Source organism: Geosmithia morbida (genome assembly GCF_012550715.1).
Source record: "Geosmithia morbida isolate 1262 chromosome Unknown scaffold_8, whole genome shotgun sequence".
Lineage (NCBI taxonomy): Eukaryota > Fungi > Ascomycota > Sordariomycetes > Hypocreales > Bionectriaceae > Geosmithia > Geosmithia morbida.
The window spans coordinates 559,750-585,728 of record NW_023336195.1 but is presented as its reverse complement, the minus strand read 5'-3'; the positions used below and the strand labels follow the sequence as shown (position 1 = coordinate 585,728).

Genomic DNA, 25,979 nt, shown 5'->3' with positions numbered 1-25,979 from the left:
TGAGAAATGCAAACGAGTCTCTCAATTCCACAATGCTGGGATTCGCTCTTACCCCCTCACCAGTTAATATTTCTCTTCACTATCTGTCTGTCAAGATATGACTGCTCTGCAAATCTCCCGACTTCATGGCTGTCCGCCTGATATCGAAAGGACCTTTCCGGCCCTTCCTATCCTCTCGTGCGCTGGTGCTCCTACCTCTCCATGCACACACACACTTTCTCGCCCCCGCAATGTGACACATTGCAGCCATCATCGTGATGAGAATTACAATTATATAGACTAAGAGAGGATGGAAGAGCAGTGCAGGAACAAGGGTCTGGTGGGGACATGTATATCATGTATGTACGCCTGTAGACATACACACGCATTCGTGTACGCGGCATCTCTCATGCACCTTTCTTGCGCTCCGCCCCTCCAGCAGCAGCATCAGACCTCCGCCCGCATAGTCCACACACACCACAGTCTCTGGAATTAACGTATCCCGCATCTCTGCATGACGGACGAGAGCACCGCCAACCGTTCCGCGCGGCGGTGGCGTCCACCACATTGGCACACATGCTGCAGGTGGTAGCGGCGAACGCGTTGGCATACGAGCAGAGGGGACATGCTTTGTTGTCACCGTCGCTGCTACTGCTGCTGTTCTTGTCCTTGGTCGCGTGATCCGGCGTATCCGCTTGTTCCGCAGCCCCTCTTGCCGCCGCCCCTTTGCCTCTGCCTTTGCTCCTGTCGTCTCCACTCCTGCTGGTGGGTGGTGCTTGTTTTGGCGGAGGAAGGGCCGGACTTGTGATGATAGGACGATGCTTCTCTTCCTGCCGATGCTCCTCCGGACTGATCCTGACCTCGGTGGGCGGTATCGAATAAATCTCCACCTCTGAATCCGAATCCTGCCGCGGCTCACGTTTGATGCCCGTGAAAACGCCCTGCAGCTCCTCCAGCTCATCCCTGGCCTCGGGGTCATCGTGCGCCTCCTCGTCCTCGGAGACCTTGATCATGGACCTGCCCTCTGCATCGACGAGGCGGTCCCCATTGAAGTCAACGGCGTCCTTGGAATCAACCAGGTCGTCATCACCCTCGTCGTAGTCACTCTCACCATCACTGCTGCAGTCGTCCTCGTCCTTGACCGTGACCTCCTCCTCCTTCTGCTGCTGACCGAAACGAGCCATCGCCGCTGCGGCGCGTAGTTCCCTCCCCCTTGCGCTCCCGGCAACGCGCGGCTTCCCCTGCACCTTCTTCCCCTTCTCGAGCTTCAACTTGGCCTGGTCGTCTGCGCCCAGGGGCACGCCGTTGGTCCCGAACTTATTTTGTATGCGTCTCGTCTTGCGCTCCTGGTAGCTAAGCGTAGGCCTGGACTTCCTCTTCCTCCCGCGGGACCGGTACGTCCCGCCGCACAGATGCTCTGGCAGCGCGTCACCGTCGACGACAGTGTCCCTCTCCCACCGGCCGGTGGACAGCGCGGCCCCCCTGCCCCAAATGCCGTCGCCGGTGTAGCCACGAGCCCACAGGCCGCGCATATCTTCTGCGTACCCGTTGCGCACGGCCCAAAAGGCGCGGGAGTGGTTCATCTGCTTGCAGTGCGCCAGCTCATGCATCATGACCATCTGGACGTACTGCAGGGGCAGCCACCGTCCGCCGGGGGCCTTCAGCACAAGCTGGATCACCTCCCCCGCGTTGAAGTTGCGGCCGACGAATTCCCGGTTCGTGGGAAACTCCTCCAGAGACATGACATAGAGGTGGTGAGAACGCATCACGGGGAGACATTGCGCTGCTATGCGCTCCAGGAAGTCTTGGGATGTTTGCGAGTCTGGGCCGGCGAGAGGCTTGATGAAGTTGATGTGTGGGTTTGGCTGCGTCTTGCGCGCATTGAGGCGTGTGATTCCCAGAGGCATGGCCTCTTTTGTCTTGCACTTTCTTTCTTTTGTTGTTGTTGTCGTTATTATTATGATGGTTCCGATGAATTATCTAACAAGGGACTGGTGATAGTGATAGTGATGAATTTGTTCGACACTGATACTAGTCGTGACTGTACCGTGAAATGTGACGTACCGATACGATAGCATGTGCGGTGGCCCGCTGTCTAGCTTCTCCACCCCCACCAAATTAGGTCAAACGAGAGATCCCAACACACACACACACACACACACACACACACACACATGCACATAACCTCTTCCTTCCCAGTCGTCATCTAAACAAAAAACGTGTCAGATCGCAATGGGGAGTCCAATACGAGAACAGCCGGTGTCGTCGGTCCCCCAATCCCTCTACACAGAGCTTCAACCGCCTCCATCACCACGCACCCACCGCGCCCTCCGTCGCCTCCAATCCGCCCACGCCCTCGGCGCCGCCCATCGCGCCTCCGCAGCCGCGGCCGCAGCCATAGGCGTCTCACCAGGCGCAGGGTCGTCGCTCATCTCTCAGCAGAGGCTCCAGCAGCAGCAACAGCAGCAGCATCAGAGCCAACAGAGAAATGCCGGTCCCGGAGGAGGCGCTGGTGGTGGCTCACCAACCCGCACTGTCGGCGCAGGTACTAGTCGTCAGCGGACGCGTGCCAACAGCGATGCCACGCCTCCGCTCATGCACCAGATGAGCATGAACTCTCTGGCTGCGCCACCGAGGACTGCGAAACGGACGGGACTGACAAAACCCGTCTTCTCGCATGGACATCTACCCCTTGCACATATCATACGCGACGGGCCCGCGGATGGGGACTACATTGGTGCTTTGGAGAGTGCGAGGTGGAAGGTTATCGACGAGGGAGTCAAGAGTGCAGAAGATGGCATGGTTGGTTCTCTTCCTCCCTCCCTCTCTCTTCGTAGCCCTCCCCCCCCTCACTATGCCTACTAATCTTTTACTTTGAAACAGTCCACCACGAGAATCTACGTCTGGCTCATCCTCCTCGACGCCCCCATCCTGTCGACGGATGATTACCTCTCCCTCGTCCACCGCGGCGCCTCACCAGTCTACTCGAAGATCCGCAACGACACCTTCCGTACCCTAACCACCGACCCTCTATTCCGCAGACGCGTCAGCGAGGCCAGCCTCATCCGCCTCCTCAACGCTGCAGCTTGGAAGCTCCACGACGCCAGGGAGGAGGACCGGCTCGCCTTCCCGCGACCCATACACCCGGAGAGCAGCAGACCGTCCATGTCGCGTCTCAGTCTTGCCAGCAACGCATCTGAGAGTTCCCAGAGTAGCTGATCCTCCCCCCTTCCCGCGCTCTCTTTCTACTACCATCATCATATGTGATATACTGACCCTCATGCAGAGCTAGAACAGGGTGTCTACGTCCAGGGCATGAACGTTCTGGCAGCACCTTTCCTGTACGCCGCCCGCAGCGAGGCCGAGGCCTTCGTGTCATTCCACACCCTCCTCACCCGCGAGTGCCCCGGGTACATCCGCGGTGCCATGGACGGCGTGCACAGGGGGCTCAGCCTTGTTGACAAGGTCCTCGCCATTGTCGACCCGAAGCTAGCAATGTACCTCACCGCCAAGGGCCTGTCCGCCGAGATCTACGCCTTCCCGTCCGTCCTCACCCTCTGCGCCTGCACGCCTCCCTTGCCAGAGGTGCTGCAGCTCTGGGACTTCCTGTTCGCCTATGGGCCGCATCTGAATATCGTGTGCATCGTTGCCCAGCTTACCATCATGCGATCGCAGATCCTGGAGTCGCCAAGGTATATCACGATACACGCATCCCTCTCTTTGCACTGATCACGTAGCTGACCCCTCCTTACAGCCCAAACAAAGTCCTCCGGTCTTTCCCTCAGCTCAATGCCAACCTTGTTAAGAGTGTCACCATTGGCATCATTAAGAAGATCCCCGATGAAATTTACGCCGAGATTGTCAACCACGCTCTATGATATCTCTTATGTCTTTTGTCTTTTTTGTGTGTCTCCGCAACGCATCAACGTGTCTTTACGCAGTAATGAGAAAAAGGGAGGATTGGGTATCAACGAGGTCATGGTCATAATGGAATAAAGAGAAAGGAATGCACTTATGATGAATCGCAAAGATCAACAACACGATGATTTACTTATCTCTATCCAGTAGTTACGTCAGTACTTTCTTTCTGCCAAGTGTGCTGAATGGGCAAAATTAGTAACAAAATATAAATAACGTATATACTGATTTCCTTTCTAGTAAGTGTATGATTGCCCACCGGCAACTTAAATGATTCTTGATGAGAGACGAAGAATCGAAGTGAAAGTAGAGATAAGAAATAGAGAAAAAAGAAAAGATCCCAAACGCTAATGCTGCTCTCAAAGAATAAACAAAAAAAAATAAGAATGCTGTATATGCCGACGAGTAATTCTATAATATGCATTGCCCATTTACTCTCCCCAAATCCGATCGTCTTCCTGTGATGCGTTTACTCGTTTTATGTATCGGAGGTGTTATGTGGTCCTCCATCGTTCCGTATATATGTGTCTCGTCAAGAAAGCATCGCTTATCTTATCCCCTCTAGACTGAATCAGTACGTCGGGCAGCCGCTCTCGGCACGGTGGAAGGCATTGGCAAAGAATTCCTGCATGGCTGTGTAGTGGAAGAGAATGCCTCCTAGTACAGCCGCGTGCCAGAGGTTGTGGCTGCCTCCAATGTAGTCAAACCAGCCGGGGCACCATCTCTCGGGGACCTTGCTGGCGTAGACGATGGCACCGGTGAGATAGACCATTATCGACTTGGAGATGGGCGAGTAAAAGTCGTAGACGAATTCCGGCCCATGTGTCACGTACAATTGCAAGATGGGCATGAAACCCGTCAGGGCGAGGCCTACATAGAAGGCAACGCGGAGCCACGCCATATCGGAACCATTAAAGCGCGGGTGCCACGGCAAAACCACGCCACCGATGCCGAGTACGGCCGACAGACCCATGTACATCCAGCGGCTCATGGGGTCACAGTAGAAGGCTGTGTACTCGGTTGTCATGATAGACGCCGCGATCAAGAGCGAGATGCCCGTGTAGTCGACGCACGCAAACATGGACATAGCGTTGATATCGGCCACGGCATTCATCGTGTGCCAGATGGTCGAGCACACGAGCGTCAGACAAGCCATGACAAAGAAGACGCCCGCCACAAGCACGTCGCTTTTAGTGCTGAGAGAAAAGTTTGGGCTGCTCGGGTAAAAGTACAGGGCCACAGCTAAGACCAGGACGAGCCCCAGGGCGTGGGACCAGATGTTGAAGAACTCGTTGGACAGGTTGAACATGGACCGGATGCACTCAATCTTGGATTCGTTGAACCGATAGCCCCGCCTGATGTGGGGGTTGTTCCGCCATGGCGTCGGCAGGTCTTCGTACACCAGCAGGCCAGTCTCCCTGGCCTGCACAATAGCCAGCTGAATATGCTCCTCAAGCGTGTAGGCAGCTCGACGGGCAACCTCGATACCGCCATCCACAACGCCTCTGGCTCTCTCAATACCCTCATTGGCCATGCGTCGGCCTTCGTCGACAAACACGCCTGCGGCGTTGGCAGCGTTGGCCAGCCCACGTTCGCGAAATTTGTAGACGCGGTGCTCAAAGTCACTGAGCATACCTTCGAGGATGTCGATGGCGATGTGCGCCTTCTCGTTGAGAGTACCGGTGGCTTCAAGTGTCTCGTGGTAGCGGGCCTCGAGCGTCTCAACCATGACATGCAAGCGTCGGCGGCCCTCGCCGATGACCTCTTCGGAGGCTTCGGAACATCGCGTGCGGACGGCTTGGAGTGTGATGTATGCGCGAGAAAAACTCGAGTCCTTGCTAAACTCGCCGTAGTTTTCTATGAACTGGAGACGGCGCTCTAGCTCAGAGAGGAAGAGGTCAACTTTAAGAAGAATGCCCTCGTCACTGTCCATGGTGTATCCGACAGTATGCTTGCGTCTGGGTATGTAGAATGAGTGTCGTCGCTTTCGCAAGGGTTGGGTACCGAATCTCAGATCAGAACCGGACGAGGATGCAACAGCCTCATCATCGTGGACACTGTCAGCACAGGTCGAAGTGAGGACAGTCGCGACGTCGCTCATGATTTGTGAGGGGTACCGGGGTAAGGGAATGGAAGGGCTGTACACGAGGTATCTGTCGCAAAAAAAAAAAAGGCGTAGCAACTGATACGAGAATCTTTTTGGCCTTGGGATGGTCGCCCAGCCGTTGTCAATCTGGGAGGCACGCGCGGGGACAGTGAGAGCCAATTGGCCGGTGCTGTGGTCGACGGTTCAAACGTGCTGCAGAGCGTCCGTTGTACTCTGCGGCATGTCTGATAAAGACGCAGTAGGGACGACGGTCTAGTGCGATAGCCAGAGATTGGCGATCAGAGGGGCAGGAGGACCGCAGTATCGACCGTGCACTTGTAGACGTTGAACCAGTGGCAGGGGCGTTAATATTGGTCGTGGTCGGAAATAGTTTTTTGAGAGGAAAAGAAATATCACAAGGGATGTAATGTAGTATGTGTGCGTGGTTTGTTTGTGAATTGTGTCGGACTGAACGGAACACTTGCGGAGATTTACTTCTTGGCGGCTCAGAAAAAAAAGGGTGTGCCGTCTTGTTGTCTCGGGGGTTTATTGCAGCCGTACAGGACACCAGTTATGTATTCCTTTGGCTTGCAGCCAATGGCGTAGTTTGTTGCGCGGCCTCGCTTACATTATTAGCTCAAGCCTGAGGAAATTTGCAGCAGCAGACTAGGTTCAGGTAGCGGGGGGGCTGATGTCGCTGTTGTCGCTGCTGTTGTCGGGCTGCAAGCGCTGCGGACGTAAGCGTCGTACTATCACCTCGGGTTTCAGGAATCAGAGGAGTCTTTGTCTATCGTCTGATTTACGGCGGAAGTACGCCTGGTGATGATGGAGTTGAAATGAAAGTCGACAAAGCTGGGGACTCAGAGTAATATGTGGATGTGTAGATGTTTTTTATTTTATTTTAACAATGACAAGAACGCCACTCGCAACTGTCTTCCACCGGGATATACATTATTACTGTATTACCGCTTGTTAGCGGGTGGCAAGGGTGGCAGGTGCCCGCCCGATAAACGGAGGTGGGATACGGAGTAGACGTGAACTTAAGGAAGGAGTGCCCCTCTACCCACCAAAACAGCAGGCATCGGTTCATAACTGCCGGGTACCTTCCCCAAGAAGCTTGATTCCATTGGCTTTGTCCTTCTCCGATCTTCGCCCTTGCCCCAACAAATCGCTGATATCTTTAGAGAACCACTGTTGAACGTGGTCCTTTCTCGCGCTTTCTGCAGTGATGACTTCATGAGCGGAACACTTGACTGATGCTGCCGTTACTCAAAGTGTGAGTTTCATTGGCCGGCATGAAACGCGATGCGCTACCGGTACTTGTTATTCTGCCCGGGCGTGTGTAGTGGCGTGGCGTCCCCATCCGTTTTCTTCTTCCAAAAAGAATGCACGTGACCGCTTTGATGTCGATATTTCATTTTCATCTTGATATGAATCTTGTCAAGTCTGAATAGCAGAGAATCACATGGTACGGATGGTTTTCTGTCGTTGATTCGTACCGGCACGGGTCCTGAGATTGAACGCCGCTGTTCCTATTCAACTTTCAATGATACTAACATGTAGTGTATGATTCATGCTGTCAAACATGTCAACTAATATGAGAACAAATGCGCGACAGATAGGGCCAAGAACCGTACTTCACCTACAAAAGGCACATCGTACCTATTCTCCAATCGTATTGTTTCAATCGACTTAGTCGGTTCAGTTTCGTCTGCGATATAGGGCGATGTGTATATTCAACGCTGTCGGTGCCGAATCGGCGCTGGGTCCGCCTGCTCTGTGATGACCATGCATGTACTCCAAATATCTTGAAAGCTTTCCTTTTTTTTTGCCGATAGAGAGCATTGTCTGCAGTAAACACCAGAGCGTTTTCATGAACACTCGTCTCGAATCGTGTTGATGTTGTCTTATGAGAACGCTAGCCATGACTACATCCGCACTATCACCAGAAGCGCCTCCGCCGCCCTCAGAAACGCCAGAGGAAAAGACGAGCCATCAACAACACCAACAACACTATCATCATCCCCAGACAACTCCAAATCCCGCTAATGGCGAGAATACCGTCCTGGCCGTCGAAAGTGGGCGGCCACTGCACTCGATCTTCTCCCCCCGGATGAAGAGATTCGTGATAGCCATGACCATCTTCGCTACACTTTTCTCACCCATATCGTCCTTTATATATCTGCCTGCGCTGACGCCCATCGCGGCATCGTACCACCGCTCAATCAGCGAGATCAACTTTACCGTGACGGTATACCAAATCATGCAGGCCATCTCGCCATTGTTCTTCGCCGACCTGAGCGACCAGATTGGCCGCCGCCCAGTCTACATGATAACTTTCACCATCTACACGGCCGCCAACATCGGACTGGCCCTCCAGAACAGCTACCCTGCCTTAATGGTCCTGCGTGCCCTGCAGAGCACCGGGAGCAGCGCCACCGTCGCCATCGGCAGCGCCATCGTCAGCGATCTGGCCACCAGCGCCGAGAGGGGCGGTTACATCTCCATCGTCCAGGGGACCATACAGTTTGCCCCGGCCATAGCGCCCATCCTCGGGGGCGTATTGACGCAGTATTTTGGGTGGCGGTCCGTCTTCTGGTTCCTCGTAATTGCCACAGCTGTGTTTGTCGTCATCTATATGCCATTCGTACCCGAGGTATGTTCCTCTTACTGACAAGAATGAAACCTCGCCCCCCCCCCCCCCTTTTTTTTTTCCCCCTAACATGTCCAACTAACTTCAACTGTCCAGACGGCGCAAAACGTCGTGGGCAACGGATCGATTCCACCGCCCAAGCTCAACTCTTCGCTGACGTCGTCTCAGCTAAGACCGTATGGCGGGAGAGGAATCTTAGATGCAGAGACTAACAGGGCTAGCCATGCTCCATCAGCGCCAAATAAGTTCAAGATTCCCGTACCCAATGTATGGGCTGCGGTATGCATCGTGTTTGAAAAGGACGTCGGCGCACTGATGCTCTTCATGGCTCTCTTTGTCATGGCCAACTTTGCCATCCTGATCCCGCTGGAGGACGTGATGCGCCGCGAGTACCACTTCAACGACCTGGAGGTAGGACTGTGCTACATGCCGTTCGCTGTGGGCGCCGTGCTGGGCGCCATCACGACAGGGAAGCTGCTGGACTGGAACTACGCCCGCATCGCCCGGTCCGTGGGCATGTCTCCCGATCGCAAGAAGGGCGACGACCTCCGCCAGTTCCCCATCGAGAAGGCCAGGCTTGACGTCATGTGGCCGTGGCTGGTGCTGGCCATGACCACAATCATCCCTTGGGGATGGGTCGTCACGGCGGGGACTAGCCTTGCCGCGCCGCTCGTCGTGCTCTTCTTTGCCGGCATGGGGGTCAGTGGACCCGTTGGCATTCTATCCACACTGCTCGTTGACCTTTACCCCATGAACCCCGGACGCGTGTCATCGACTTTCAACCTTACTAGGGCAACGCTGAGCGCCGTGGGCACCGCTGTCGTCCAGTACATCATCGACGCGTGGGGGTATGGGTACACGTATCTCTTCATGGGCCTGTTAGTTCTGTCTGCGAGTCCGTGCATCCTGATTGTCAGGAAATGGGGACCCCATTGGAGGGAGGAGAGATATCAGAGATTTCAAAAGGAGTGAAAGTGATGACAAAAAAGAGAGAGGGAAAGAGCTGATGCAGCAAAACGTCAAGTAGCAATCAAGCAAGACGGGCTTAGTTATTTCAAAGGAATAAATAGAACAAAACATAAAAATAAAGAATCCACATATTTCTGGTTGAGAACTATGTTTGTAAGGGATACTCGTCTTTGTTCTTTGTTCAGTCTGTAGCACTAACAAACCGGGTGTGACTGCAAGCGACCATTTCTTTGTGTCCACCAAAAAGGCCGGGGGGGTAAGCCCAATGACGGCACAGGCTCAACTTCAACCTTTCCAACCTCCATCCAGCCCACTTCACCATCCAACCCGTTCCTCGCGACAACTCTCCGTTGGAAATCCCTGACCACCGTCTGAGCGAAGCGATACCGCAAAGAGGAAAATGGCGATCGACAAACTCATCACGGACCCGACGCTGGTAGCAGCCGTCCAAATCTCGAACCAGTCGCGCGACCAAGCCAACAAGCTCATCGAGCTAATAAATTCAGTCGAGAGCAGTCTCAGCAGCAGCGAGACTACAGCGGAGGATAGCGCTGCCGGTGCTGCTCCCACACCCACACCGGAGCAAAAGGCCAAGGTGGCCAAGCAGCAGGCCCTCTTCCTCGCCAGCATCGCCCAGCTTCGCGGTGTGCACCGTCACGTCACGCTCGCGGCGCGCGACACAAAGGCCCAGACCGCCGAGGCGAGACAAGAGGTTGACAGGCTGCATTTGCAGCTTCAGAACTTGTACTATGAGCAACGGCATTTGCATGATGAGATTGCCGCGTGCGAGGGATACGAGTATGTTCTGCTTCACCACATCACTTTATCTTCCCCATCATGGCTAAGTGCCAGGGCTGACCGGAGGACTCCGATAGGCACAAATATCAACAGCTCCCTCTCATGCCGGAGGACGAGTTCCTGGCCAAGTACCCCGAACATGCGGACGATGACGAGAACACCCTCATGTTTGCGAGGATAGATGCCGAGCGCGTCGACAGGGAAGGGCTGGAGCAGCAGAGGCAGGAGCTGCTCAAGCGCAAGTCCAAACTTATTGCTGATAATAAGCGACGCAAAGACGATTTGGCTAATCTTGATAATGACCTCGAGAAGTTTATCGATGTATGTTTCTTCGCCCTTCTTCGATGACACCCTTGCTTTTTCTTGCTTTTTCTTGTTCTTTATTCACCTTCTACTACCCAGTATGATCTTGACTGACATGTATGTGTTACTGCAGGCCGCGAAGCCGATCCAGAAACTCTTTGAAAAGGAACATTAGATGCCAAACGAACACTTTTACCTTTTCTTCTTGCTTTGGGGGAAACTGACATTTTTAAAATGTGGCTTTTCCCTTGGGCTGTACATTTCGAACATCTTTTGGCCACCATTTCTCTTTTCTGGTACACTTCTGCACTCACACTACATATTTGGCGTATTGCGGACTTGGACAGGTGTTTAGGATAGCATTATGGAATCGCGATACCCTTCGATCTGACCCGCACTCGTACGACACATAGATACGGACACGGTGTATGAAAACGCCGACTGACTCTGAACCAAGTCAATGTCGACCGAGGTGACTCGCCGCATCATCGCACAGATAGAGTTAGATTAGATCGTACGTACGTACAGAGCTCTGAGGGTTGATGTAGCTCGAGGCAGCCATACTGAGCATATCGACCTTTGCCAACGCCGGGGGATTGCCCATGTCGGCGTCTACGCAGCTAGTAGGGCTCATGGTAAAGGACCGCTTGTACCTCAACGCCATCATATGGAATGCCCTCAAGGATAGGGTCAAGGAGCTCGAATTGGTTGAGATGGAGCTAGGACGTCCATCCGCTAGGTCAGGAAGTCGTCGTAGTCCCAGAAGAGACAGGATCATAGGACGTATATTTAGAACCCAAAGAATCCAAACGGCAATTACAAGTATACTGAGCCTCACATTTACTATGTGGTCGCTGTTGAGATAATATCACTACGAAGTAATAATATGCCTCATGATGAGCATCTGGCATGTTTACGAGTTCCATACGAGTACTCGTAATACGTGGCGTGGTGCATGCGATGCATGAACCCAAGCTCTCGGCTCAAGCAGCTGGCGATTCCTGGCCAAGCCTAATGTATATCTGCACGGCGTAATATATTGCTCTATATGAACTCGTCTTTGCATTACAGCGGCTCGGGTATTAAGCCTCAACCCTTGTCAGATCATTATAAGCATCAACTCATAGCCAACTCTCAAGAACTATGGACATTATTTAGAAGAAAGGAAGGAAACCCAAATTTACGACATGCACGGGCATGACCTCGAGCTAGGATTAAATCAGCCGCACAGACATATCGCCGGTTATACGGAGGACGAGGGACCATACTATGACCGAGCCCGTGAAATCTCTGACTGTTGCATGTTGCATATGGATGTACTCTTACGATGTATTATAATTTATAACATTGCCGAATCATGGTAGGAATACTCATACTCGTCCAGGTAAAGTGAATAAGTGAACGGACCACCAACATGGAAGAAGAACGGAGAAAAACAACAAAAGCGCCAACATCGGTTACGCTAAGGACTCCGTGTCTACACCCCCCCCCCCCCCCCCCTCAAGAGCTTCTTCATTTCCCAGGTGGATCTACGGAGAGGGAACCAATAGACAGTAGGGAATATCGGCATGGATAAATTGAAGATGACAAGGACCGTTGCGGGAGGCCCCTCAGGGAGGGAACCATTTTGGACTTGTTGGGAGTGTCCTAGTTATGAGCGGCTGCCAACATGGAAACGATACGAACGTACACATATTGTCCCTCCCCCCCCTCGCCCTTCTTCTCCCTCGGTTGGATTGCGTCGTCTACATATATTATTAGATTAGGGCACTTACTCGTCTGGTACATGTACAGAGAGAGCCGCCAAAAGGATAGGGTTAACGATGGATTGGATAATACTAGTAGAAGTATTAGTATTAGTAGTATTACTCGTACGCACTTCGAAACAGGTAGGACTGGAAAGCATAAAAGCCATCCGTAACACGTAGTTTCCTACGCACGACGGAAGGACTTTGCAGAGGGTATACAAGGGGTCAATACATGAATGATACTTCCCCATATTACATCGTAATACTCCGTATACTAACAACGGCGCAGGTGGTACAGGCAAGGGTCTGTTTCACACACAATGCTTTGTGCACGTCATTGCCGTACAGTTACCGCAAATGGAGATCTCGATGAAGCTCGTCATTACGCTACATTCAAGGAGACTAACCTGTTTCTCTCCGTTTCTTCATCCCTCTGGTTCCCTCTCTCTCGCTCTCTCTTATCACCGGACGACGGTGGGGGGAGGGAAGAGGTTGTCTGGTCTACAAGCATACCAGATGGTATCATTGAAGCTGAACGATGGTGTTGCTTCTATTATATAGTTGCAGCGACCAGAATCGCACTGTGCGGCACATGACGTATTGGTGCAGCAGCTTGTGCATTGGGACGCCGACGCCGAGGAGGAGGGGGAGGGGGAGATCGACTAGCCATGGCAACATATGGTGAGCTCTGGGCCAGTGAATATGCATGTGGAAGCATGAGTGGCAGCTGTGCATCATGCACATGAGTCGGGTCGAGTATGAGTTCTCTGCACTTCTATCCGTACTCTATGCCCAAGAGTCGAGTTATATTATCATGTAACCTCTGACTTTATTCTTTTTTTTTTATCTGATGCAGTGGGCGGCAAAACCCCCTAATTACGCTCTGCATACAGGAGCGTGTTATCGCTTAGTTGCTTTCCATAGAACTACTCTATTCAAGCTCATCATTCTTGTTTCCAACAGATACGGTCATGAGTGTGCGACGTGCAGGAGCAGTGACGAGGAAACAGACAGCATGATGAGATGGCCTGACAGCCTGATAAGACAGGGTTCCATCCTTGGACTCTCTCTTAGAGGTTGAGACCTTTGGATGGGCATGGCATGATGGTCAAAACTGGATTAATGACGATGGACCACAAGCAACAGGGCTCCAGACCGCTGGAGGCGATGCGCAGCGCTACAGTCTTCCAGATATGGCTTAGTGTCCGTGTGCGGATCTACTTGGGATTTGGCGCGGAAAAGAAAGGCGGGAAAAAAGATAAAATACAAACGAAGTATTGTTATTTAGCTTATGGGGTGCTCTTGGCATCCTGGGATTAAACAGGGTCTAGTGATTCTCTTCATAAAGGAACACTAATCCGCAAGATACTCTCTTAAGCATGGGACATTCACCCACCCCCCCTTTATTCTTCGTTTTGGCCGGCCAAATAGGCCAGAGAGATGGTCCCGTCCTGTCGGTTAATGGGGGCCGCCGCCTCGCACCCTCTCGCTCTTTCGCACCGAGGCAAGATTCGTATACGTCGTATGCCATTTAGACCTTGGTGCCCGGGGCACAGCATGATGCACATCGATTCCATACATCTCATTCATGACGATAACGCTGCCTCTGTGACCACGAGCTGGTAGGATCCGGCATGTCAATCGTCGCGTACGAGGTATAATTAGTGGCAATAGCGCGCGGCGTGATTGTCTTATACTATCATCCGCAGATAACATTGAAGCATCGTAGCGATTCATTCTGATCATCCTTGATGAAGAGATAGTATAATGGAGTGGAAAGCATAAGAAAAATGCTCTCTAGGAGGGAGAGCCCAATTATTTCTTAGCCACGGTGCGCCGCAAAGCCATAGCACATACTGGTACGGCAGACTAGCGCACTACAACGTAGCAAGGCCGCACGATACACACCTATGGGTGCCGTTCAACAGGCACGATGCCGGTTACAGCTCTGCGAGCAGTTCACGGGCGGCAACCCATTGACGCGTAGCTTTCATTGGCAGTGAGTGGGGGAGGGGGGGGCGGCACAGCTGGTCATAAGAGTGTGGGAGCGTCACAGCTCGCACCGCCGCAGTGGCATCTACGCAAGACTAGAGTAGTGTTGTAAGTCAGTACAGTAATACAGGCAGAATCACAATACCAATCAGTGTTACTATCCTGACGAGGAGTGACGAGTAAGTCCGCAACGACGACCCAGATGTTCTAGTACGAATGAATCTGCCAAGCCAGTGAGTATATCATATATTTTCAGCAGACTATACAGATTACGGTAGCGGAAGCGAAAGAAGGCGAAAAGAGACTCGCCCACATTTCGTACTAGAGCCTCGTACAGCCTATAGATAGCTCCCCCTGGTTCGGAGGCAGTGCCAAGACTTCAGGACCCTAATTTGCTACTGGGTGCAAATCTTGTAACTGCGACTATGTCACCCACCGTCCCACCCACCTGGCACGTGTCAGCACCCAAAGCACCACCACTGGCACCCGCACCTACATGTCAGTATTCGTATACTCGTACACATGCACGTACATGAGAGAGAGAGGGAGAGAGTGAAGAAACAAGGGGCAAGAAGGTAGATATATAGGTGATAGTAGTGCCCGAGAAGAAGACAATAAACCATCAATGCATCGCGCCTGCATGCTGTGTAAGTGTGTGTGTGTGTAGTGCTCCTTCTTTGTTATACTAACAAATCCCAGGAAGAAACAGCCATGGGCGTGGCCTCCTCAAGCAACTCTGTCGTCACTCATGCCAAGAGTGATCCAGGTATGCGTCACCTTCCCTGACCTTGTCCACCTTTCCCCTGGATCATCTGACGCTAACCTTAGAAAGGTCATCAGCCGGTGCCAGCTCTCTCTCTCTTCGTGTCTTCTCTACCCGTATTGGTTTCAACCGTTTCTCTCCTTTTGCTCTCTAGCCTCCCCCATTGTCTGTTCCCCACGTTTCCCTCCTTCCCTAATACCTTCCTTCCGCCTTAGACTCCACGGTTCGTACAGACTACTCACCTCAATCCGTCCTCCTTCAAGTATCTAATGGTTTGGGTCAAGTCGCCGCCCCTGCTCGTCGTCGTAGTCTGCTGCTGTTGCCTCTTGACGGGGTTTTCTTCTTCTTTTTCTTCTTTTTTTTTCAATATTTTTCCTGGTCACTATTCTATATTTCGACAAATACATAATATATACCCTATCCGCGTCGGGCCAGAGAAACATCCCGATATCCGACACACAACAAGACCTTCTGTCCCTGTACAGCTTTCCCGCTCTTCACCATGAGTCTCCTCGCGTGGTGTACGAGGCGTGTCGGCGGCCTGAGCATGATCGCCCTCATCATCCTCTGCTACTGGGTCATCACTAGGGAGTCGACGCTCCAGCGTCATGGGTACAAGTTCGAGCACCCAGAGACGCAGACGGCCTCTTACACCTCGACCCTGACCTCGGGCGCCGGCATCTGGACCTACGTCTTTGTCTACTACTGCATCATTGTTCACCTTGCCATCGCTTGCTTTCCCCTGCGCGCTTGCTGGGCCATGTGGGAGCTCGGCTCCGCCCTCTCTCGCTCTACTCGCGCCGCCCTCAGCGACTCTGGCAAGAAGGCCCCTATCACTCGCCGTGACTCGTACACGACCGTCTCCAGCTCTGAGACTTCGTTTTCCGACCGCTACGGTGCCTCGACCGCCTCGAGTAGTGAGATGGGTGATGTCGAACTCGAGAGCACCGAGATGTGCCCGGATGGCACCGGAAATGCCAAGACTGCCAAGGCCGCCAAGGCCGTCATCCACGCCATCATCCTCCCCAACTACAAGGAAGAAATCGACAGTCTAAAGGAGACTCTTGAGGTCCTTGCCTCGCACCCCCTAGCTCGCTCTTGCTACGATGTAAGTAAACCACCTTGATCTGTTTCCAGACAGGGACAATTCCAGAGTCATTCTGCCGCGAAGATTGGAGATGTGCGAGTGTGACACTGCATGTTGAGATCCCATTCGAACCTGCGTCAATCTCTTTTTTTTTTCGGCGGCTTCCCCCAGTCTCCAGTTTGTTTTTGGTTTAGCCAGGGCCATGTCAGCGCTAACAAACTATTTTATAGATCTACCTCGGTATGGAGCAGCGTGAGCAGGACGGTGAAGCCAAGGCTCTGCGCCTCATGCAGGAGTTTGCCAAGCAGTTTCGCTCAATCGACTACACGAACCACCCTGGTGATATCCCTGGTGAGGCTGCCGGCAAGGGCAGCAACATGGGCTGGGCCGCCCGCAAGCTCAGCGCAAAGTATCCCGCCGAGAATCGCAAGAACGTCATTGTTACTGGTATCGATGGTGTGTGATGTCCTCTCTACAGAACAATGGGCAGTGAGCGCAGATGTCTAAGACCTGCGCCACAGCCGCTTTCTTTTTTCTTTCTTTCGTACGGATATAGCTAACGTCATTTTTGCCTCCAATCGTTTGTTTAGCCGACAGCCATCTCGCAGCCGCCTACTTTGCTCAGCTCACTGATATGCACATGTCTTACCCCGAGACGGCCAGCACCACCCTCTACGCCGTCCCGATCGTTTTTGACCGCAATGCCCACGATGTCCCCGCCGTTGTCCGCGTCGCTGATATCCTCTGGACCGCTGGTGGGATGTCTGGTCTGTACCGTGGTTCCACGATCGCCCCTCCCACGTCCGTCTATTCCCTGTCTCTCGACCTCATCGACCGTGTTGGCGGCTGGGACTGCGACGCCGAGGCCATTGGCGAGGACCTGCACATGTACGTCAAGTGCTTCTTTGCTCTCAACGGTAACTTGACCTGCCGCACCATTCTCAGCCCTGTCAGCCAGAGCAATGTTACCGGCGGTGGCAAGGGCGGCATCCGCGGTCTTTGCATGGACGTCATGGCGCGCTACAAGCAGGCCCTCCGCCATATGTGGGGCTCTCTGGACACTGGTTTCGCTATCCGTAAGGGCATTGAGATGTGGCAGGACAGGAAGCAGACGACCCGGGCCTACCGTCCCCTTCACAGGTCTCACGGCGACAACTCGGAACTGTACTTCCCCGGCAGCCAGGTGTGCGGCGACGATGCCACTTCCCAGCACCCCCGTGAGTCCGGTGTCTTCTCCGATGTGAAGCAGGAAACGGTCGAGGAGCCAAACCTCGAGAAGCTCTGCTACATTGCCCACCGTCTGTACGAGGCCCACATCATGCCCGTGCACATGCCCATCTTCGTCGTGGCCTCGACCATCTTCCTGTACGTCACTGAAGGCAAGGAGGATACGGGCAACCTCCACTGGCTGCTCGAGATCTGTGGACCTCTGCGCGCCCTGGGCTTCATGGCCGGTGCCGGTTACATCTTCTTGTACGAGCGCTACCACCACGCCTGTGTGGCCATGCGCGAGAAGGAGATGAAGGATGCGGGTCTGTACCAGGGTATGTGCTTCTCGCACCGCTCATTCCGCAACAACTGGGGGGACTACGCCATGGTGCCCATCGTGGCGCCCCTGTATGGTGCAATTCCCTGCATCCAGGCCGAGGTTTCGCATTTCTGGACCGCAGAACTCGTCTACACGGTTAGCAAGAAGGTGACAAGGCAACGCGCCCAATCCGTTCACGACGCAGCAGCAGCTCTGGCATGAGCTGTTTCCTGTTTTTTTTCTATTCTTCTCCTACCCCAAGTCCTTTCCAGCATCTCTCTCGGCAATCCAGCGTCTCATTCCTCGCCCTTCTTCACAAGATTGTTCTCCTGATTGCTGCACAAAACAATAATAGTTTCTAACTTCTAATTTCTTTTTCTTCCTTTTTTCAACCGATAACGACATTTGTCATTCGGTGAAATCTTCGGAGCAACACGTGTGTATATAGAATGGGTAAGGTGTACCTTTTCCCCGGTCTTGTCCACTGTGCTTCGGCATCAGCATCAGCATTGGTATTGGCGTGATTTGTACTTTTTCGGTGTCCTTTTTTTTTCATTTAGCTTGAACCCTTTCGGATTTGTTGTACTTCACCTCATCTCCTTCTTCCTTTATCCGGCGCTTTCTTCTCTTTTCTTTTTCTCTTTTACGGCGCGACAACACACAAAGACTGGGGTTTACAGGGCACACACATATATTATTCAAAGCATTTGAGTGTTAGTTTCACAACCAAAAAACGGCCGAAAACTTTTAGATCCGCCTACAGCTAACAACAATAAAAATTGCAAAGAATGGAAGGCGAAGGACGGGAAACATGCCTTCTTTCTTGGAGAGAGGGATTGTGTGGAAGGGGAGGTCACCAATCGCTAATATTGCTAGCTTGGGAGTCTGGCGGCACACAACCTATGATAACTCCATTTATGATAAACTTCATATTGAATTAGTTCACCCATGTCTCGGTACTTCATCAAACCTTTGTGACAATGATCGTTGGTGTTGATTATTAGATGGTCCAGCTTGCAGGAGATGATGACAGGACGTACGAGCGCAGCGAGGAGAGCTCCCGGCAGAGCCACCGGAGGCATTACTACTCTAAGCACATAATCAGCCACCACATTAGAACTTAAGATCCGAAGGAGACCGGATGTAAAGAGTGAGGCCCCACCACACCGGTCCAAGTGACCGCCATGATTCCGGTTGACCTCGGGTTCATAATGGTATACTGAGAACGGGGGCACGGGATGATAGATATATAAAGGGCCTCGGACGTCCTTCGATATCTAAATGACAACAAGCAGAACATCACCATCAATCCACTTCACCACCCTACATACAAACACAATCGCCTCACAGACAACACCATGACCACCCTCAACATTGGCGTCTTCATGCCTAACGGCGCGCAACTCCTAGACATGGCAGCGGTCGACCTCTTTGGCGTAATGGACAAGTCGTACCTGGAAGCCGTCCAGGCCATGCTCCCCGACGAAGCGCTGTGGGCCGTGGCCCCCATCACCAAGTTCCACTATATCACGACCCGCGCCGTGGGATCGCACATCCAGCTCACGTCGGGTGTGTCCCTCAAGACGACGAGCTTCTACGATGAGGAAACCGTTGCCCCAGGGAGACTAGACGTTGTCGTGGTCCCTGGGCCAGACCCCGCGAGCACGTACGAGCAGGGCGCGCTGGACTGGCTCCGTCGCCACGCTGAGACGTCAGGCGTGGACATCCTGAGCATCTGCACGGGATTATACGTCTGTGCTGCGGCGGGGGTTGCCGATGGCAAGAAGGCTTCTGGCCCGCGAACGTCGCAGGCGGATCTGAACAGCAAGTTTCCCAATATCAAGCTTGTGGGGGATAGATATCGGTGGGTGCAGGATGGGAATTTTTGGTCTAGCGGTATGTCCTTGTCACACACTCTCTCTGTTGTGTGTTGGGCTAAGTGCTAATGATCGAAAAAACGAAATTTAAGGTCATGTCACCAATGGCAACGACATGGTTGCTGCGTATGCCAGGGCTAGTCCACGATGGGAATCCCCTCTTGTCGAGTTTGGACTTTCTGTCATTGGGACTGGAGACCGCCCTCAATTATATGAGTAGATGGAGGAGAAGGGGGATATGTATATGAATCTGAGAAGCGTACCCCTCTAGAAATGAGGATAGAAGAGTGTTGTTGACGATGGTGCGAAGGAAAAAAGAGGGGGAGACGACGTGGGAAGACGGTAGACAAAGACAAGAAGAAAAAAAGACAAAAGGCGGTTGCTGAGACACCAGAATGCCAAGACTAGATTAGACGCGTTATCGCATCATATGAGTGGTCGGGCGCTTTTATAGTGGGGCAACCTTCCCCAATCAGCCAGAAAAATTTCTAGACAGAAAGAAAGTCTGGACTTTTTTTTTTTCCTTTCCTTCACCTCGTCCGTGAACCTCTTCTCTTTCTCTTTCTCTCCCTCAATCACATCCTCTCCTTTTCCTTTCTTTCTTGCCTCTGTTCTCCTTTTAAAGTTTTAGAGAAAAGAAAATCAAGAGACTCAACTTTATCCCCTTCGCAATGTCTATCCTTTCTGGTCCCGTTTACGGCCTCGAGGTCCCGCCTGGTGAGGTCCTCATCCCGGCCTCTATGGACTTTCCCGCTTCGGTAAGTCGAGCGCATGACTGTTTATCTTCTGGCAGCCTAGTCTGTCTATGCCTCTAGAGGTTATATCTTTTTCAATCTTTTCTTCTTGTTGACAATTCCTCTCCCAGTTCCGCATCACAATGGCTGCCATTGACCCTACTGAGGAGGCCGAGGCCGACGAGGAGGGCAACGTCCCCGCCCTCCCCCGTTCCACCCTGCGCCTCGTCAAGCGTGCCTACCCCGGCCTTGACGACGAGGAAGAGGACGACGAGCTTGACGAGGAGACCCTCAGGGCCCTGATCGACGCCAACAACGATAGCGACGACGATGAGGATGACGAGGAGGTCAACGGTGGCCCCAGCGACCCCGCCAAGTCCAAGAAGCAGAAGGCTTCGGCCGCCATCAAGAAGCTCCTCGATCAGGTCGGCAGCGACTCCGAGGACGAGGACATGGAGGACGCCCCCAACAGCTCCAAGTCCAAGAAGGCCAAGGCCAAGGCCGAGACCAAGGGCGAGACCAAGGCCAAGGCCAAGGGCAAGGCCAAGGCCAAGGCCCCTGCCAGCGAGGACGAGGACAACGATGAGGAGGAGGACTCTGACGATGACTCTGAAGATGGCGCTGACCTCGAGAACTTTGTTCTCTGCACTCTCGACACCGAGAAGGTAAGCACTATCTCCCTCTGTATGGAAAAGAAAAGATGATATAAGAGAAGGGGGAGAGGAACAACGGAGAAGAAGAAGTAGAGAAGAAAAAGAGAAAAGGAAGTAAGAACGAAAGAAAGAAGAGAACTAACAATCACCGCAGCACTACCAGCAGACCCTCGACATCACCGTCGGCCACGGGGAAAAGGTCTTCTTTGTCGTCAGCGGTACACACACCGTCTACCTCACCGGAAACTACATCATGGACGACGAGGAGGACGAGGAGGATGAGTACAGCGACGAAGAGGGTGACGAGAACTACAGCTTCTCTCCCCGCGAGCTCGACTTTGACTACGAGTCGGACGAGATGAGCGACGACCTCGAGAGCGACGACCTCGACAACGTCGCCGACCCCCGTGTCACCGAGATCGAGGACGAGGACGAGGCTCCCAAGTTGGTCGAAACAGCCAAGAAGAACAAGAACAAGCGTTCCGCCGACGAGGCCGAGTCACTCGACGACCTGATCGCCAAGTCGGACGACACAAAGCTCTCCAAGAAGCAGCAGAAGAAGCTCAAGAACAACAAGGGCGAGCCCGTCGCCGCCGAGGACGCCAAGAAGGACGCCAAGGGTGACAAGAAGGTCCAGTTCGCCAAGAACCTCGAGCAGGGCCCTACCGGCTCCGCCGAGAAGGCCAAGCAGACGGCCAAGGGCAGCGTCAAGACTGTCCAGGGCGTCACCATCGATGACCGCAACCCCGGAACCGGCCGTACGGTCAAGAACGGCGACACTGTTGGTGTTCGCTACATCGGCAAGCTAGCTAACGGCCAGCAGTTTGATGGTGAGTCCTCCTTCGACACGTGTGGCACCGCTACACGAGGAATCAAGTGCAATCCGAGTGCTGACATTTCTTTCCTCCCCCACCTACAGCCAACAAGAAGGGCAAGCCGTTCTCCTTCAAGGTCGGTAAGGGCGAGGTCATCAAGGGCTGGGACATCGGTGTCGTCGGCATGGCCATCGGTGGCGAGCGCCGCCTGACCATCCCCGCTCACCTTGCCTACGGCTCAAGAGGCATGCCCGGCATCCCCGCCAACAGCCAGCTGACCTTTGACGTCAAGCTCCTCGAGATCAAGTAAGAACCCTCGAGGGAGATTTCGAGATCGGTCACCGATTAGGTCCCCCCTCACGTCGCGTGTGTGTATACTTGATATGCTTTTCGCCTTGGTTTCCCTTATCTACTATTAGTACCCTTTTTTTATGATGAAATGTTCTTTTTTTTTTTTTTCACGAAGCCGAAGAACTCTTGGACCGATGACCTGCCCATTTGGCAGGGAACCGGGATAGACTGATCACTGATTTGCTATAAGGGAGGGCAATCTAGTAGACAAAGGCGTTCGGACGAAGAGAAAGAAAAAGAAAAAAAAAGGGATGTTCCTATGTACTCGTCTTTTTCCTGAGTATCATCGCTTTGAGAAAATGTCCTCTGGACTGGTAGTTTGGGGCTTGCCATTTTTTTTATACTATGATCAGTTTTTTTTCTTCTTTTTCTCTTTCTTCTCAACCCTTGACTCCCCACGTTCCTTGCAATTGAATGTATAAAAGTCAGTAGGAAGCATGTTTAGCACTGAACTTGAGGCTATCATCACCAATTCTTCAGGTAGTATTCTGACAAGCGTCTAGAAATAACTTTTTTTTTTTTCATTTCTCAAAAGGAAAGAACAATCCGGTTTACCTCTTTCTAAGAAAGATTTTAAAAAGAGTTTAGGAACAGGAAGTAGTCAATCAGTATTACATATTCCTGCTCATCAGATGCAACAACGGCTTGCCATTTTGCTCCCAGCCTGATTCTCACGAAATGCTTCCCATCTACATATCAACGACAAGCACCATCTTATTTACCCACCGAGGCACACTGCCTACTTTCTTTTTCTCTTTCTTTCTTCTAGGCGTCAGTCATTCTTTTTTTTCTTTCGCGACGCCGGTATTTACCAACAGATTCGTCTATTCACACTCTTTACCAAAGCCCGAATCCCTAGTCACCAATACCATTCACAGTCCTTCCCTTCTTCATCCCAACCGCTTTCAAAGTATAATGCGGCCCGCCATCTTTAGCCCTCGCAACAGTCCCGTCCTCACACACGTCAGTGAGGAGCCACCGTCTCCATGCTCCCATGGTCCCCAAAGTTCACGTTCATACCTGGATCAGCAGGAAAACACGACACTTGGCCCAGGGCCTTACAAGCTGAGAGATGCCGGCTCTAGAGTCTGGTCAGACCTCCGTGGTGTTATCAAGGCCACACCGAGACCCAACCAGAATGGTGTGTAAACTTCCTTACAAAATACAGCGCGTTGGATGATAGCTTATACCGTTGCAATGAGATGTGAAAAGTCTCCGAGGTTATCAGCATCGTCAATAGTCCAAGTTCGGCACTGGGACCAAGTTCTATATCTGTTGATGTGTCGGCGAACGATGAAGGCAACGAGAACGCTCAAGAGACGTACATGCCAAAGTCCAGCATGACGTGGGACCTCGTACGCAAACTGAAACGAATCAGCCTGGTGCCGAATCCTACAGTCGTCCTTCGCGACCTTCCAGGGGAGCGTCGGAGTTCAGTCCACAGCCCAGTTCACGTTCACTCGGTGCCCTCGAGCGAGGCCAGCAGCCCGCCTCAACCGGACCAAAGACGGTCAAGAAACAATGCCTCGGGGAACAGCTTCTTTGACTCCCGCATATCCATTGTTGCCACAGACCTGCTTTCCAGGCGACCCAGCCAGCAAATTTACCATCCTTGGACGAAATCGAATCCCGAGCTCTTCTGGCGTAGGCATGAGAGGTCGCCCTTCGGTCAATTACATCCAACTGTTGCCACCGTTGAAAAGACAGCTGCAGCCAAGATATTCCTCGAGACCTACTTCAACGAGAAGCTCCACAAGAAGAGCCCTCGAGCCATTCGGAACCAGTACTTGGAGACACAACTGTACTATAGCCCTCATCTTTCCGAAGAGCAGAAAGCCGGCATCAGGATGTCCTTCTAGACCCAGGAATCCTGTACCATGAGGAAACTCCGGTCTCTCAAATCCAGGATTCCGGCTCCAGGCTCATGTGCTATGCATACGGATCCTTATACCGAGCACTACGAACCCATCAAAGTGCTGGGCAAAGGAAGTTTTGGTGTAGTCAGATTGGTGCAAGAGAAACTCCAAGAAGGGGAGCCTGTCCGCCCAAGACAGGTGTTTGCGATGAAAGTCATCCGTAAATCAAGCATGCTCCGTAGCAACCAGGAAGGTCACCTCCGAGCCGAACGGGACTTTCTCGTGCAATCTGAGGGTGCAAAATGGTATATGAAAATGGGCAGGCCAAGCCCGCATGCTACTTTCATTCAGCCAGTTACTGACACCTCATTAGGATTATTGCTCTCGTTTGCAGCTTCCAGGATCTGTCTAATCTCTACCTAGTCATGGAGTATATGCCTGGAGGTGACTTTCTCAGCCTGCTCATACGGGAAAGCATCCTCCCGGAAGCTGCTGCTCGCTTCTACGCCGCAGAGATGATTCTTGCGGTTGAGGAAACTCACCGGCTGCGATTTATCCACAGAGACATCAAGCCCGACAACTTCCTCATATCGCATTCTGGCCACCTCAAGATATCCGACTTTGGCCTTGCCTTCGACGGCCACTGGTCGCACGACACCTCGTACTACAACTATCACCGCAACTCTCTGCTTACTCGTTTCGGCCTCGCCGTCGACGGTGACCATACCGACAGGAAGGAGAGCCGCCAAATACAGAAACAGATTGAGAAGACGCAGAACTTGATGGCGCTGTTTGAGCGCTACGAGATACGAGCGGATTCAACCGATGGAAGCCTCGAGGAGCTCATCAACTGGAGGAACAAACACAGCAATCGATCATCGGCCCATTCCATGGTAGGAACAAGTCAGTACATGGCTCCCGAGGTTGTCGGGGGTAAGAAATACGACGGGAGATGTGATTGGTGGAGCATCGGTATCATTCTGTTTGAGTGCCTCTATGGACATACTCCCTTTCTCTCTGAGAAGGGTCGCCAGGAGACAAAGCAGAACATTGCGGTAAGCATACCTGAATCTACGCATGGCTCTTTATGTACCTTCTAACGCCCAAGGCTATTCAGGACCACGAGAGTAACTTCTGCTTCCCATTGCAGCCCTATGTTAGCGATAGGTGTAAAGATCTTCTATATCGACTAATCCGTAACAAGGACAGCCGCCTCTGTTCCCGACGGTACCGGACAAAGGAACACAATCGATTCGATAGAAAGAAGCATACTGATTCCATGGGAAATCACGTCTTCCCAGATGACGCGGAAGACATCAAGTCACATCGATGGTTCAAGAATATTCCATGGGATCGACTCGACACACTCACGCCACCTTTTGTCCCCGAAGTCTGTAGGCCCGATGACACGCGATACTTTGACGAATCTGGGACGGTTGATGATATGTCTGGCTCGGAAGACGACGATGTGACTCCCTCACGAGAATATGCCAGGGATATGTTGAAGGAGTTCTCGTTGGATTTCCAGAACCTCGCCATGAATCTCGTGGCCAAGCCGTATGACACGGCCAGGCTGCGCAGCATCGATCATCAGATTGATATCTCGCCAAAGGTCTCGCCGTCGCAACGGGATGTCCTCAAGAAGTTTGTTCGAATGTGCGGGGCCAAGGAACCCAAGAGAGCCAGGGACAAGATTCTCCGAGATGAGAAGGTCAGAGACATAGCCATGGATATGAGGAAGAAGACGGCCTTTATGGGATACACGTGGAAGCGAGTGAGGCCAGACAGTTTCACGGCGTGGGCTTGAGATGGGCGTCCTTGGGAGGTGCGAAGGGGAAGCTAAGCTTGGGATTATCATGATTAATTATA

The 25,979-nt window shown here is 52.6% G+C and overlaps 9 protein-coding genes across 9 annotated transcripts; 7 read left to right on the top strand and 2 right to left on the bottom strand.

The window, feature by feature from the left end:
- Positions 1-386: 386 nt before the first annotated feature.
- Positions 387-1,886, bottom strand: GMORB2_7412 (WLM domain; the record flags this gene model as incomplete). Its single annotated transcript, XM_035469377.1, has 1 exon — positions 387-1,886. The coding sequence occupies one exon, from the start codon at positions 1,884-1,886 to the stop codon at positions 387-389; it is 1,500 nt and encodes a 499-aa protein (XP_035321072.1).
- Positions 1,887-2,211: 325 nt separating this feature from the next.
- On the top strand, positions 2,212-3,857 carry GMORB2_7411 (uncharacterized protein; the record flags this gene model as incomplete). Its single annotated transcript, XM_035469376.1, has 4 exons — positions 2,212-2,781; positions 2,863-3,190; positions 3,266-3,671; positions 3,734-3,857. The coding sequence occupies 4 exons, from the start codon at positions 2,212-2,214 to the stop codon at positions 3,855-3,857; spliced, it is 1,428 nt and encodes a 475-aa protein (XP_035321071.1).
- A 611-nt stretch (positions 3,858-4,468) lies between these two features.
- GMORB2_7410 (uncharacterized protein) lies at positions 4,469-5,998 on the bottom strand (the record flags this gene model as incomplete). Its single annotated transcript, XM_035469375.1, has 1 exon — positions 4,469-5,998. The coding sequence occupies one exon, from the start codon at positions 5,996-5,998 to the stop codon at positions 4,469-4,471; it is 1,530 nt and encodes a 509-aa protein (XP_035321070.1).
- Positions 5,999-8,117: 2,119 nt separating this feature from the next.
- Positions 8,118-9,608, top strand: GMORB2_7409 (putative arabinose efflux permease, MFS family; the record flags this gene model as incomplete). Its single annotated transcript, XM_035469374.1, has 2 exons — positions 8,118-8,639; positions 8,733-9,608. The coding sequence occupies 2 exons, from the start codon at positions 8,118-8,120 to the stop codon at positions 9,606-9,608; spliced, it is 1,398 nt and encodes a 465-aa protein (XP_035321069.1).
- A 397-nt stretch (positions 9,609-10,005) lies between these two features.
- On the top strand, positions 10,006-10,881 carry GMORB2_7408 (THO complex subunit 5; the record flags this gene model as incomplete). Its single annotated transcript, XM_035469373.1, has 3 exons — positions 10,006-10,403; positions 10,481-10,724; positions 10,840-10,881. 3 exons carry the CDS (start codon positions 10,006-10,008, stop codon positions 10,879-10,881), a joined length of 684 nt encoding a protein of 227 aa, XP_035321068.1.
- A 4,830-nt stretch (positions 10,882-15,711) lies between these two features.
- GMORB2_7407 (uncharacterized protein) lies at positions 15,712-18,046 on the top strand (the record flags this gene model as incomplete). Its single annotated transcript, XM_035469372.1, has 3 exons — positions 15,712-16,317; positions 16,527-16,752; positions 16,887-18,046. The coding sequence occupies 3 exons, from the start codon at positions 15,712-15,714 to the stop codon at positions 18,044-18,046; spliced, it is 1,992 nt and encodes a 663-aa protein (XP_035321067.1).
- Positions 18,047-19,182: 1,136 nt separating this feature from the next.
- On the top strand, positions 19,183-19,921 carry GMORB2_7406 (DJ-1/PfpI family; the record flags this gene model as incomplete). The annotated part of the gene is made up of 2 exons (XM_035469371.1): positions 19,183-19,720; positions 19,794-19,921. 2 exons carry the CDS (start codon positions 19,183-19,185, stop codon positions 19,919-19,921), a joined length of 666 nt encoding a protein of 221 aa, XP_035321066.1.
- Positions 19,922-20,372: 451 nt separating this feature from the next.
- Positions 20,373-22,213, top strand: GMORB2_7405 (FK506-binding nuclear protein; the record flags this gene model as incomplete). Its single annotated transcript, XM_035469370.1, has 4 exons — positions 20,373-20,459; positions 20,567-21,100; positions 21,243-21,918; positions 22,008-22,213. 4 exons carry the CDS (start codon positions 20,373-20,375, stop codon positions 22,211-22,213), a joined length of 1,503 nt encoding a protein of 500 aa, XP_035321065.1.
- Positions 22,214-23,169: 956 nt separating this feature from the next.
- Positions 23,170-25,917, top strand: GMORB2_7404 (Serine/threonine protein kinase; the record flags this gene model as incomplete). Its single annotated transcript, XM_035469369.1, has 6 exons — positions 23,170-23,395; positions 23,467-24,055; positions 24,161-24,415; positions 24,484-25,165; positions 25,219-25,266; positions 25,315-25,917. The coding sequence occupies 6 exons, from the start codon at positions 23,170-23,172 to the stop codon at positions 25,915-25,917; spliced, it is 2,403 nt and encodes an 800-aa protein (XP_035321064.1).
- Between the last annotated feature and the right edge of the window lie 62 nt (positions 25,918-25,979).